Source organism: Bos indicus x Bos taurus, chromosome 2, assembly GCF_003369695.1.
Source record: "Bos indicus x Bos taurus breed Angus x Brahman F1 hybrid chromosome 2, Bos_hybrid_MaternalHap_v2.0, whole genome shotgun sequence".
Classification (NCBI taxonomy): Eukaryota; Metazoa; Chordata; class Mammalia; order Artiodactyla; family Bovidae; genus Bos; species Bos indicus x Bos taurus.
The window spans coordinates 120,779,044-120,790,591 of record NC_040077.1 but is presented as its reverse complement, the minus strand read 5'-3'; the positions used below and the strand labels follow the sequence as shown (position 1 = coordinate 120,790,591).

At 54.2% G+C, this 11,548-nt stretch overlaps 1 protein-coding gene across 3 annotated transcripts in view; it reads left to right on the top strand.

The window, feature by feature from the left end:
• Positions 1-2,282: 2,282 nt before the first annotated feature.
• KIAA1522 (KIAA1522 ortholog) overlaps positions 2,283-11,548 on the top strand; it is a 28,158-nt gene continuing 18,892 nt past the window's right edge. For 2 of the 3 annotated variants that reach the window (XR_003506691.1, XM_027516855.1), the window contains exon 1: positions 2,283-2,532. Coding sequence is in view for 2 of the 3 variants with exons in the window: in XM_027516855.1 (XP_027372656.1) it covers positions 2,298-2,532 (235 nt within the window). In the remaining variant the exon portion in view is untranslated. The remainder of the gene's footprint in view (positions 2,533-11,548) is intronic. The other variant, XM_027516869.1, reaches the window with a different exon arrangement.

Here is an 11,548-nt window from a genome sequence, read left to right as displayed (position 1 = left end):
AAGGGAATACAGCCCTGACCTCTCCCTACTCCCTTTTCTCTCCCCACTTCCAAATCAGGGGACCTAATCTGTGAGTTGACTCCTGGGGATTGTGGTTTGAGGGGAAGGCTTCGCTGAGGATATGAGCCACTGGCAGGATCAACTTCATGCGCATAGTCCACTTGGCCCTGCTCTCTGAAAGGCCCCATGCTTGATCATGCTCTGCTGTTACTTTCTTGAAATTTGTAATAAATGTTGAACAGGGGCCCTGCATTTTCATTTTGTACTGGGCTCTGAAACTGTGTAACCAGTCTGGCCACCAGGAAAAAGAGGTGCTGAAATGGTGGGTGGGGGGCAAGGCTGCCCAGCTATTCCTCTCCTGATCACCCCTTCCAAAAGCCAGAGTATGTTTGCCTTCTCTCTCCTCTCTAGTCCATCCATATTATCTAACAGGCTGAGGTTCTATGCATTGCTCTTAAAACATCAGTCCCTCCGGTATCACTTTTCCTCTGATACGTACCTAGTGCTGAAGGGGGCAGAGAGCACCATGAGGACAAGCCCAGTGTGATCCCTGTGCATGGCCCAGTGATGCACACTGATCCGGAATGGGTGCTCTGGGATTATGGGCTGAAAGCAAATGAGTGACGACGGTTAGATGGGAAACTGGGGCCCAGTAAGTACAGTGATCTGCCCCAGGCCCACCACGTGTGTGTGTGTGGGAGGGGAGTTGTCACCGATGGCCCAGGTTTGCCACAGCTGAGCCCCTACCCAGGGAGCTAAGGCAAGTTCAAAAGGTCACACTGCTCACTCTAATCCTTCTACAATATCATAGTGAGTGTTGTTGACGCTACACCAGGGCTGACTAGGCTGAGTAAGGACAAGGAGAAGGCTGTTTTACCAAGGTCAGGCTGGATGATGAAGACAAATTTTAACCGGTGGGGTGATCATGATGCCCTTCTGAGTCAAAAGGGAGTCCAAGATCTCACAGCTGGTCCCTAGGGCAATTTCTAGCTCCTGGGAACCAGGCAGAGACAAGACTTACGTTGTCAATCTTAATTCCTCTGCTGATGACCCCCTCCATGCTCCTGGGCAATCTGTCTTCTTCTGGCCTCAGTTTCTCTTCTGTACTATGGGTATCACTCCCTGGCCTGCCCCCTCAGAGCCTCTTGTAGGATCAGATCATACAAAAGGGCTCCCTCAGCTACAATAAAGAGCCAGAGGCCTGGAGGAAACAAAGCATTGCATTTTTGTGATTCTTAAAGGCTTCCTTTCTCTACCGGCTTCCTCGGTCACACCTGTCACCTGCAGAGGATCTCAAAGCATCTTATAAAGCTGTGAGTTCAAGTCCAAGATCAGTTCTGATCAGTACTGAGCATCTCAGTGGAAAATCCAGACCCAGACACTAGTGCTCTGGGGACTCACAACCTGGCCCAAGGGTAAACTGAGGCACGGCTCTCCTCATCCTGTCACCTGCCACCCAAGGGTGAAGCAGGAACCCAGGAAGCATGGGTCCCAGCTCCACACTGAGGATTGATGGGGGCTGGGGGAAGGTGTGGTGAGGAAGGGGAAAGGAGGGAAAGGAGACTCCGAGTTGCCAGACTGCAGAAGAAAGCTCCAGGTCTCAGGTGGGTCTGAAGTCTGTCTCTAGAGCAAAACCTCCAATACCACCCAGATCCTGGAAAGCATTCTCAGAACCCCCTTACTCCAGAAAGAGGATTCCAGAATCCCCCATCTCTTTCTGGACCGAACTCAGGACACGAAGTTCTCTTGGGATCCAACCCCAGCATTTTTCTCCCCGCTTTCTCTGAGCACCCCCACCCCAGCGCCAGTACTTCTCCGTCCGAACCTTGCTCTCTTCAATGGCCCCGCCGGGACTGAACCTCGGTACCGCCCCCTCCACGCCCACCCCGCGACCCCGCCCTCTCGGCCCGGGCCCCCGCCGCGGCTCGGGGGCGCGGTGACCACCCTCCCTCGGGACCAGACCTCTCCCTCCGCTAGCCCCCGAGCTCCGGGACCCCGGCCGGCGGGCCGGAGGAGGCGGGAGGGGCCGCAGGCAGCGCCGCCCCCGCCCCGTGGCCGCTCCCTCCCGGCCCCGTCCCTCCCGGCCGGCCTCCGCGCCCCGCCCGCCGCCCCGCGGCCCCTCCTGCGCCGCTCCCGCCGCCCGCCCGCTCCTCGCCCGCTCTGCCTCCGCCGCCCAAACTTTTCTCCGGGCGCGTCTCGGCGCGGCGGCCGCCTGCCCGCCCGCCCGCTCGCCCCCGGCCCATGGGCGCCCCGCCTCAGGGGGCCTGACCCCCGCCGCCAGGTCTGCCCGCCGCGCTATGGCGGCCCGCGCGTCCCCCGCCGCACCTGCGGCCGACGAGCCGGGGGGCCCCGGCGGCCCCCCGCGCAGGAAGAAGTCTCGCTCGGGCGCGTCCGGCCTCCGCCGCGCCTTCAGCTGGCTGCGGGGCAAGCGGCGCAAGAAGAAGGCGGCGGGGGCCGAGGGCGCCGAGCCGGCCGCCCCCCGGGCCAAGAAGGCGGACGACAAGGCCAGGAAGGCCAAGGGTAAGGGCCGAGGTAAGGCGGCCGGGCACCTGGGGAGGCGCGGGGCGGTGCCCGGGGTGCGGCCCGAGTGGCTCCGTTTGGGGTCCGCGGCGTGTCTGGAGGGTGCTGACTTCCTAGGCGTTGGTGCTGGGGGAGCGAAGAGCCGGGACTCGGTCCGAGCACCCCGACTCTGCGCCACCCCGCTCCTGATGTCCCAGACTCAACCCAGCCCCGCTCTAGGGGTGGGGGGACCCCCGACTGGGGCAGGGATCCCCCGGCTTAGTCTGGAAGTGCTGGCCGCCCGGCTCTTGGGACGGTGAGGCAGTACCCCCCTCCCCCAGGCTCACCCAGGTTCTGCCCTCTGCTGCTGAGTCAGGGGGTCAGAGACTTGACTCTGGATTGGGGCCAATGGGAGAGGCAAGTGGCCTTGCATGTCTGGTGGGGGTTCCTCTGGGTCTGGAAAGTCAACTGCACTCAGAAGGTGTGTCAGCTGTGGAGGGGGATCTGGGTTGCCAGCCCCACACTGGACCCGCACGGAGCAGTGACATGCTTTACGTTATTAGCAGTGTTAGCTTTTCCTACCTGGCCCCCCCTTACCACTCACCTGGGCCAAACGCAAACATCCACCTCCTGGGGTGGTGAGCTCGGGATTTGAGCCAACAGCCCCTCCCACCACTCCTTCCCCCAGCCCAACGTTGTTCCTGTGTTGGAAGTGTGCTTGCAGAGGGGGGAAACTGAGGCCCAAGTTAATGGAGAAGCTGTATCTGTGACAGCGGTGGGTACCTGAACTACCACAGCTAGTTCTCTGCCTGTAGGCTCCCTCTGGCCTGGTGGTTGGGCAGCCTGAGGGCAGGAGTGGCTGACCTGACCCATGCCTACCGGGGTCACTTTTCTTTTGGCCACTTGCACTTGCTTGGTTCTCCCCTCATCTTCCCCTCTGTTTGTGTCTCCTGATTGAGGGGGAGGGCATGAGTCTCTGCCAGAGGGTGGGGCTCCCTTGGGGCTGCCATCCTAGGAAGTCTACTTTTCCTGCTGGCAGTGTTAGTGCCAGAGGTGAGGAAATGGCGGTGTGTGCAGGCCCATCCCATTCCGCTGTGTTTACCCTCCCAGTGTCCTTTAACCACCTCCTCTGGAGGAGAATTAGAAAGAACACTTCCTGGGGTCAGGAAGAGGGTGAAAAGCCTCTTGTGTGATTGCATCCGGCCTGATCTTCCTTTTGGAAATGGGCCCTGCATCCCCGCAGCCCAGCCTCAAATGGAGGTTGGGTGCTGGGGCTCAGGTCACTGGGCCAGGCCCTGAGGGAAGGTTTGCAAGGAGGATGTTTCCAAGGGCAGCTCCCACAATACATGAAACCTGTCCCAGGGCTGTGCCACCAGGATTCAGCCTGAAGTCATCCCCATCTCATTCACAGAGTCCTGGGGCAGAACTGGACAAGATGGGTTGTGGTCCCACTGTCAGGGTTAGAGAATGAAGGCTAATGGTGTGGCCTAGGCCAGTGGACCTGGGCTAGGAGGTCCACTGGGAGACCAGCCTAGGGTGGGGGTGGGGTGGTGGTGGTGAAGGGGAGACAGGAAAACTGACTCTGTAGGTCCCTGCTCTGACAGCCTGGTTAGAGGTCATTGGGTCAGTGGCAGACGTCCCCCGGCCTTATGTTTGGTATTGGGTAGCACTGGGCTTTCTGGGCAGCAGGTTGGCCTGATTTGGGCCCACGTGCGTGGGCCAAACCTCCCTGCCACTGGCTGTTGTTTCCCCAGGTCTGGGGGTGGCCCCAGGTATGTCTGGAGGAAGTCCTGTTTCCTTTTGCTCCAACCTCCTATTATTCCAATTGTTTCTTTGTCACCTGCCTGGCCAAACTTCTTTTCTGTTTATTAAGAGAAATAAATCCGATCTCTCTAATCTCCACTGGCACCGCTGGTCCGGAAGGGGAAGCCCAAAGAACGCTTAACTCTTTCTGGGGAAAATGTTTAGAATGAAGATTTGGGGAGAGGGGGAAGAGGCACACACACAAAATTCCTAGGAGGTCCCCCCTCCCAGGTGCTGAACCAAAGATCCACAGATGCAGGTCTTGTTTTCCCTAATCTGAGTCCCCCACTGTAAATGGGAAAATACCAGTAAATCTATACTGAGCTTGGTATAGATTCTGAGCCTGTATCTTCCCTGCTCCCCTCACTGCCCTGCCACACACTTAAAAAGCAAAGAGAGGAAGTCTGACATTTATTTATTATTCTGAATGTGCCAGAAGCCACGTATCCATGATCTCATTTATACCCATTTGCAGATGAAAAAACTGAGTCTCAGGAACAGTGAGTGACTGATTTACCCACCTGGGATTTTAACTCAAGTCATCTGACTCCAGAACTGGTCCTGCTTTCTTCATTTACCCAAAGACACAGACCAGGGGGTAAGGCTTAAAAATCCCCTCATCCAACCCATTCTACAGATGGGAAGAGGCCCAGAGAAAAGTGAGGGAACTTGGTAGAGTAGGCATAGTATCAGAGGCAGGCAAATGGATGAGAGTTCACATTCTGGCCCAGCAGTTAGCAAGCTTGGTGTCACCAGGCCCGCAACTTCTCTGTGGTCTCATCGTTTCCATTACCCTCTTTCGAATAGAGAGGACCCTCTCACTGGGGTATCCGTCCAGGTAGACCTATATCCTTGATGGGTCTGTGAGCTTTCTCTCCAAGATTCTCACAAAAGAGGATGTGAAAATTACATGCAAGGGAAGCCACCATAGAAATGTAAGGGGTCGCTGTTATTGTGTTTGTGAATTTGTTCGCCTGAGTTTTAAGGACCCAGTCTGGAAGGAATGGGCTCTGAGGTTGATAGGACAACTCTGGCCTGAGCCGTGATCTGCTGCTCTCTTGGGCCATGTAATACCAGCAGGTTAGTAACCCCTCCAAGCCTCAGTTTCCTTATCTGTAAAATAGAGATGATAAATTCTGGCTTTACAGGGGTGTTTCAAAGATCAAATCAGATAACAGACATGCAAGTGCCTTGTGAACTGTGGAGTGTGGTGCAGACGGCAGGAAATTGTTGCTGTTGTGATGCTGAGGACTTGAGGGTTGGCTGAGTTTATTCTTACTTGTGTTTGGAAAACAATTCATTGCTTACACAGAAGGTGGAGTCTTAAAAAAAAAAAAGATGGAGTCTTACCTTTGTTCAGTGGAGGACACAGGCACAGAAAACATAAAAACAAAACAAGCAGGAATCCATATTTTTCAGAAATATCACCTGGACTCTAGACAAGTATGTGGGGAGGAAGTGTTTCTGGGACAGAGGCCAGGACTGGAGCCCGGGAGATAATCGGGGGAGGCTTCCTGGAGGAGGTAAGCAGGGTGTGGAAGGAAGGCAGGGTGTTGGCTAGTTTGAAGGGGAACATGAAGGCTGCTATGTGCCAGACCCTGGCCAAGCATTTTCATGAATGTTTTCCCTGTTGTCCTCAACAACCTGGGAAGTAGTTTATAGGTGAGAAAATAGACTCAGAGGGTAAAAGTAAGTTGGTCAAGGTCATTCAGCCTCATTCATTTGAGAAAGACATGTGCTCAGTCACTCAGTCATGTCCAACTCTTTGCACAACCCTATGGACTGTAGCCTGCTTGTCTTTCTGTCTATGGGACTCTCCAGGCAAGAATACTGCAGTGGGTTACCATTTCCTCCTCCAGGGTGAAAGAGACATATTCCTTACCATATAGTGTCAGGCACTGGTCTGCTGCTGCTGCTAAGTCGCTTGTTGTGTCCAACTCTGTGCGACCCCATAGACGGCAGCCCACCAGGCTCCCCCGTCCCTGGGATTCTCCAGGCAAGAACCCTGGAGTGGGTTGCCACTTCCTTCTCCAATGCATGAGAGTGAAAAGTGAAAAGTCAGGCTAAGGCAAATACTTGAGACAAGACAGGCATGGTTGTCACTTGCATGGGAGTGATGAACACAGCGTGGCAGTAACAGTTGGCCTCCCGAGGCCTCACTGCCCACACAAGGTAATATGAGGTTGGAAGTGTTTCTTACTCTGGTGGGGAGTAACTGTAGAGCTTGGGACCACCTTTGGGGAGAGATGTATGCCAGCCCTCCTGAAGGTTTCTCTCAGGCAGAGGGCAGTGGCTAGGGGTGGGGGTACTGATAGAACTTAGGAGGTACTCTGCCAGGTTCAGCCGATTTGACCCCATGAACTCTGGCCCTCATTCCTGGCGAACTGTCCTTGGCATGGGGTTATGGAGAGACTCCTGAGTGTGAGTTCTGCTTTGCCAAGTCCTGCCCCACTCTTGGCAAAGACACTCTCTTAATAAAGATGGGGTTTAATGGCCTCCACTGTTAGTGGCCCTTTCTCATTCTAGAATTCTGTGGGTTTGAGAATGGGCTGGAGGAGCAAGCTAGAAGGGAGGCTGGGGGTGGGAGCTGTGTTAAGGGAAAAAGAGCCTATCTCTGGTCAGTCGGGTGGACGTGACATCAGGACCCAGTGGCCTGGATATCATAGGAAGGTGGGTGGGAAGAATGTGGGGTGAATGGTGCCGAGTCTTCCTGCTGAGGAAGGGGCCTGTGTGGCTCTAAAGCAAACTGAGGACCCAAAGGCACTTTGGTTAGTGGTCACTTTGCCCCTCTGAGGTCTGCGTGATACCTGTTTGCCTGTCGATAAACACAGTTCACGCAGTTCCACATTTGGTGCCACTGCATGCACTGATCTCACCGAGGATGTGTTCCCTCCTCTTTTCCATCCAGAACTCCTATTCATCCTCAAGACCTCATCCAGTGTCATCTACTCTGTGATACTCCCGGGGAAATCACTGCCCTGGACTCCAGAGCAGGGTGCTCAAACGATTTGGAGTTTGACAGGATGTGCTTTTCTGGCACCTTCTTCGTGGGGAGGGGCATCTCAGCGTCCTCAGCCTGGGGCCTGGACTAATGTCATATGGGCTGGGATGCGTCCATGGGGGTGTGGCTTCCCCAGAGGAGTCTGGGTCTGCCTCCTCCAGACCCGTCTGAAGGGATGAACATTGTCCACCCTGGGTCCAGATGGGAGACGGTGCTTGCTAATTTATTTCACAAATACTTCTTAAGTTTTTAATACTAGGTACTAAGTACCTACTGTGGGTTAGACTCTGTCCTGGGGATGAAAGAAAGACAAGGTCCCAGTCCTCATGAACTTCTCGATTTGAGGGGGTTGGTAGACAGTGAGCAAGTAATTAAGGGTCAAGAAGGGTAACTAAGGAAGGGACAGAGAGATCCCGGGGGAATCAAAGACGGCTTCTCCAGGTAATAGGAACTATAATGGAAGGATGAGGGGAAGCTGGGGTTGAGGCATTTGCAGAGCTGGAATCAGGCAAGGCTCCTGCAAGGGTTTGGGGCCAGCTGGCTGTCCGGTTCCATGAGCATAGGCATCACCAGACATCACTGTTCTGAACACCCTGAGGGCAGGAGCTGGGCTGACTTGTCTTTTTCCTCTGCCCTGCCCAGCACAGGGCCTGGCCCTAAAAATTGGCTTCAGGTGATAAGTGGGTGGTCTGATAGGGGGCATGGGCATCTCCAGATCCTAGGTGCTCAGAGCTGATGGCCTGAGATGTCATGGGGAGCCCTTATGGCACATACAGATGGGCATCTGAGGCCCAGAGGAGGAAGTGGCTTGCTGAAGGTCATACCGCCAGTCAGTCTTGGAGGCAGAACAGGAGCCCACACCTGCCAGGCTGACCTCAGCTTCCCCACTCCTTTGTTTTGATTTCAGATGGAAAATCCCGTCGCAGAGAGGGGCCTCTACCGAGGTGGGATGAGAGGAGCAGAAAGTGAGGCCAAGAAGGCCTCATTCATCCCCTTCCTTAGCTCTGACACCTTCAGGGGCTGTTTCAACTGCCTCTCCTCCCTCCTCACGGAGGCCCCCTTCCCCGCCCACCCCCGTGGCACAGGGCCCAGGTTCTCCTGGAAATCCCCCTCAGGCTGGGCCTGCCCCCCCACCCTACAACTTTCTGCCCCTGAGGCAGGGCTGCCAGTGAGATCTGCTGCTCTGGGGCGGCTACACCCTGTGGCCAGAAAAATCTCTTAATCTGTTGTCTGCAGAGGGCAGAGGGGGAGCCTCCCTCCACCCACCTGCCCCTTGGAAATTCCCCTCTCCCCAAACCTTCAAAGCTGTCTCAGCTGCTCCTGGCCTGTCACATGCTGAAGAAAACTAATGAGAGGAGGCATTGTATATTGTTGAGGCTGCAGTGAATGTGCTGGGGTGGGGAGAGCAGGTACACCCCTCTGCCCCATCCGAAGACCCCACCTCCAGCCCTGTGGCTGCCTTGGGGAAGGAAGTGGGTGGAAGCAGCCTCCTTGTCCACCTCCCCCCATTACTACACTCCCCAGGACTCTGGGCTTCATCCACTGTCCTGGGGGCCTTCATTAATCAAGCAGGGTCACTCAGCAGGGTGTTCTGTGCTGGCATGGAAGGACAGACAGAGACAGCTCAGCCTGCCAAGGGCTCAAACCCTGAATCTTCTGGCAAAGTGCATGCTTCCCAGGAGGCTGCTGGTGGGGCCTCTTCTAAGTCGGATCTCCTGCCTGCTTACAGACACCCTCTCCTCCAGGTCCCTAGCCAGGCGAGGGTCAAGAGACACTCAAGCCCTGTCTTGTGGTTCCAGGAGTTCTGGCCCATTTGTCTTCCATATCACCTACTTCTTCCCACCAGTCATACCCTAGGCTCTCCCGGGCACTTGGCTCATTGGTGGTACTCTTCCCCGCCGCACCCAGGAGCAAAGCACAGCCTTTGCAGTGGAAGGATATAAGACTGGGGAAGTGCCTTAGCCTTTTCCGCCTATGCCTGTTTACCTCCACCAGCACTTAAGGTGCCATCACCACCACCTCCGCCAGTTTCTGTTCAGCATGTGGGGCACACCTACTGTGTGCCAGACACAATCTGAGCCTGGGGCTACTAAGAGGAATGAGAGGATCACTGTCCTGGAGAAACTTGTTTTCTGGTTGTTGCTTTGAAACGAGTGCTGGTATGGGTGTGATCAGTACTGTATCAGTAGAGGGGAGCCCCGAGAACTGGGCTGAGGAAGGAGGTGGGCAAAGAAGACATGGAGAAGAACACTGGCTAGCAGGGCCCTGGAGACAGGCAGAGGTGGAAGAGGAAGGAGCATGTGTGAGGCCTGGAGGTATGCAGTGGGGAGCCACAAGCAGTTCTGTGTCCTGGGGCCCTGAGAATGAGAGGCGTGTGGTCAGAGATGAGGCTGAACTGGTGGGCGGGACTAGCTCCTGCAAGGTCTGTGAAGGCCATGGCATCGTCTAAGCTCTCTGCGTGCCCATCCTCACTCCATTCATGCCACGGGGTTTGGATTTTACCCTTGTGTTTTCTCTCTGCTCCCTCCCGTACCACCTTTTCCCTTCATGGGCTTCAGGTTCCCCACCTGTAAATTAAGGGAATTGGGCCAGCAGATCTCTGAGGTCTCATCTAGCTCTGACACTGGGACCCTTTTCTCTGTGCAAAGCAAGGAGTCTGGTGCACACAGCGTGGTATACAGTGTGTGCTCAGTAAGTATCTTCTGGGTGGATGAATAAAATACCAGCCCCCAGGGACTGCACTGTTGTCAACCTCAGTCTCTTAGCAAGAGAGGGGCCTCAGGGAGGGTGTGGATCAGCTTTAATTCTCCCATCTTGCAGGGCAGGAACAGGGTGTCTTAGAGCCACTGGGCATAAGAGGCAGTATGGTGTAGTGGAGGGGCTTGCCCAGGTGGCAGAAAGAGGAGCCATAAAGGGATTAGAACTGAGGACTGTGGACTCCCAGCCCAGCGGATGCTCTCTCTATACCAGGCTGCCCTCGGTTGGAGAGATGGTAGAGTGATCATAAAGGATAGTCACTGCTCAGTATGCAGGGCCCTGGGCAGGTCCCTGGACACAGGGTACTTGTGAGAACATGAGAAGTAAATGCCTTAGGCAACCTGGAAGGCTTTCAGAGAACGTAAAGCTTGGCCTGGGCTTTGAAAAACAGACTTGTATAAGGGAGATGAGAGAGGGCGATAGATGCATAGACATGTATTGTTTCATGTATGTTTACCCATGTGCTCCATTACTTATACATACACCCCCCCGAATGTGGATATGGGTATATGTGTGCATGCTAAGTCGCTTCAGTCGTGTCCACCTCTTTGTGACCCTATGGACTGTACACCAGGCTCCTCTGTCCATGGGATTCTCCAGGCAAAAATACTGCAGTGGATTGCCATGCCCTTCTCCAGGGGATCTTCCCGAGCCAGGGGTCAAACCTGCATCTCTTATGTCTCCTGAATTGGCAAGAGGGTTCTTTACCACTAGCACCATCTGGGAAGCCCAGATATGGGTGTATCAAATAGACAGTTGCACAGTCATACTGATCCACAAAAGCACATGCAAATTCTACAGTCTTAGAGACAAACCTTTTCACTTACATGCACAGAAGCAGACTGTTACACACTCAAATACACAAAAATCAGTGATATTCCACCAGCTTGAGAGTCAGAATTACACAGGCAAATATGCAAAAGCACAAATCCAAACCAGTGTAAACAGACTCAATTATATGGACACAGGCATGCGGTCACACTCAGATGACTACACAAAGAGGAACCCACATGTTCAGGGTTACAGATACACAAGTACACAGCCACATTCAAGCACACAAATACAAATATCCAAGTATATGTCCTTCAAGGTCATGGAGAGGCACAGATAAAGTGGAGGGGTAGGTAGCTTGAAGCAGTGGGTACTGGTCTCAGTCTGGGTTTGAGTACTGGCTCTGTAGCTTAATGCTGTTTGACTTTGGACTCATCAGTTAACTTCATGGAACCTCAGTTTTTCTGTCTGTAAAATGGAGATGATAAAAAGTATACCTACCTTAATAGAATTGTGGATGAAATGAAGTAATGCATGAAAGCAGTTATCACAGTGCCTGGCACAATAAGTGCTATATAAAAGTGTTTTGTTATTATTTTGAAAACAGTTACTACGGAAATATAGTCAGATAAATATATTTGTACAAACAGAGACAAGAGATACGCAGACACGTGACACTCACGGGGTAGTGGTTGATTGTCCCTAGCAGCAGCAAGG